The sequence below is a fragment of the Egretta garzetta genome, unplaced genomic scaffold (genome assembly GCF_000687185.1).
Source record: "Egretta garzetta isolate BGI_Z169 unplaced genomic scaffold, ASM68718v1 scaffold819, whole genome shotgun sequence".
NCBI classification, from domain to species: domain Eukaryota; kingdom Metazoa; phylum Chordata; class Aves; order Pelecaniformes; family Ardeidae; genus Egretta; species Egretta garzetta.
The window spans coordinates 246,622-248,019 of NW_009260833.1; the positions used below are offsets into that span (position 1 = coordinate 246,622).

The 1,398-nt window shown below is 59.9% G+C and overlaps 1 protein-coding gene across 1 annotated transcript in view; it reads right to left on the reverse strand.

Annotated features, from left to right (window-relative positions):
* NAPB (NSF attachment protein beta) overlaps positions 1-1,398 on the reverse strand; it is a 7,010-nt gene that overhangs the window by 3,927 nt on the left and 1,685 nt on the right. The window contains exons 3-5 of the mRNA XM_035902382.1: positions 1,276-1,360; positions 554-915; positions 34-118 (exon numbers count right to left, since the gene is read on the reverse strand). Coding sequence (XP_035758275.1) covers positions 34-118; positions 554-915; positions 1,276-1,360 — 532 coding nt within the window. The remainder of the gene's footprint in view (positions 1-33; positions 119-553; positions 916-1,275; positions 1,361-1,398) is intronic.

Sequence of the window (1,398 nt, forward strand, 5' to 3'; positions counted from 1 at the left end):
CCCCAGCCTGGTCGGACGAGCGCGCGTCCTCACCTGCTCATAGATTTCTATCGCCTTCTGGTACTGCTCCAGCTGCGCGGCGTAGGCAGCCACCTTCAGCAGACACTTGTTGGCCGAGCTGCAATCAACGGGAGCATTAAAGTAATTGTGTCCTGAGGGGGGAACAAACCAAATCCATACCCCGGTACCCCCAAGCGCTACCTGTACTACTTAGTGTGCCTAAAAGTGGGACCCAAAAGCCGCCAATGAGGGGAATTTTCTTTTTAGCAGCCAAAATTAAAACCCAGGGCAAGGCAGGAAGCCCTCCAGCTCAGCACAGAGCTGGCACCGGGCAGCGTTCAAGCCCTCCGCGCTCGCTCTGCGCCCAGAACGGGCACCCCACAGCAGACAAGCCTGCGTGCAGGACGAGAACCTCCACGAGAAACCTGCCCGAGTAGGACCTGGGCACCCCACCAAGGGACACCTCAGAGGAGGCCGGCAGGCGAGGAGCGCGCGCGTGGGCCACCCAGGCCGAGCCCCCGTCTGCGCCCTTCCCCGCCAGAGGCCCACTTGCCTGTTGGACTCCTCTCCTTTGTAATAGTCCGCAGCCTGCTCGTAGTGCGCGATCGCCTGGGGACAGAAACACCGCGCCTGAACGCCGCTGCGGAGGTACGGCTTTCGCTCAGGCCAGCCTGCAGCCACCACGCTCGCACAAGCTTTTCCGTTCCGCCGCGCGGCGGGGTGGAGGGAGGCGCAGCCACGCTCAAAACATGAGGCTGCCCGTGGAAATTTGCCCCTGGACTTGTTAAGAGCCCCCGAAGTCCAGTGCAGGTTTAACGCAGGTGACAATGACAACAAACGCTCACAAGGGCAGCGCGACAAGGCTTCGCCACCATAGAATGCATCGCTTAGGAGCGCAGCCCTGACAGAGCGGGGCTTGATTTAAGCGGGGTGCACGTGGAGAGGCAAGACTAGAGTCGTTAACAGAGGTAAGATAGGATCCAGTGGAGCTGAGGGAGCAAATGATTGTCTAGAAAATAAATAGTACCTGGAAACATTACATTTTTGTTTGGCAAGGTTGAAGCAGGAGATTTGCAGCCAGTCGAGCGGCTGCAGGATTCCCGCTCAGGAATCCATGGGTTATGGGAGCAAGAGAGGGTCGGTGCTGAGGGGGGCACCAAACGGTAACAGCAGCTTCTTTGGGTGCATCAGAGAACAGCCACAAAACCGCCCCCACGGCTTTCCCAAAGCGCTTTTCCGAGGTGAACCACCACGTCAGTGGCGAAGGTTTCTCACCTGGGCGTCTCTGCCCACCCCGCCGTGCTGCCGCTCAGCAGAGGGGCACCCGGAAGGGGCAGGATTGCCCCACGGGAGCGCCGTGCTGGGAACACCAACGCTCACCCCCCTAACACGAACTTC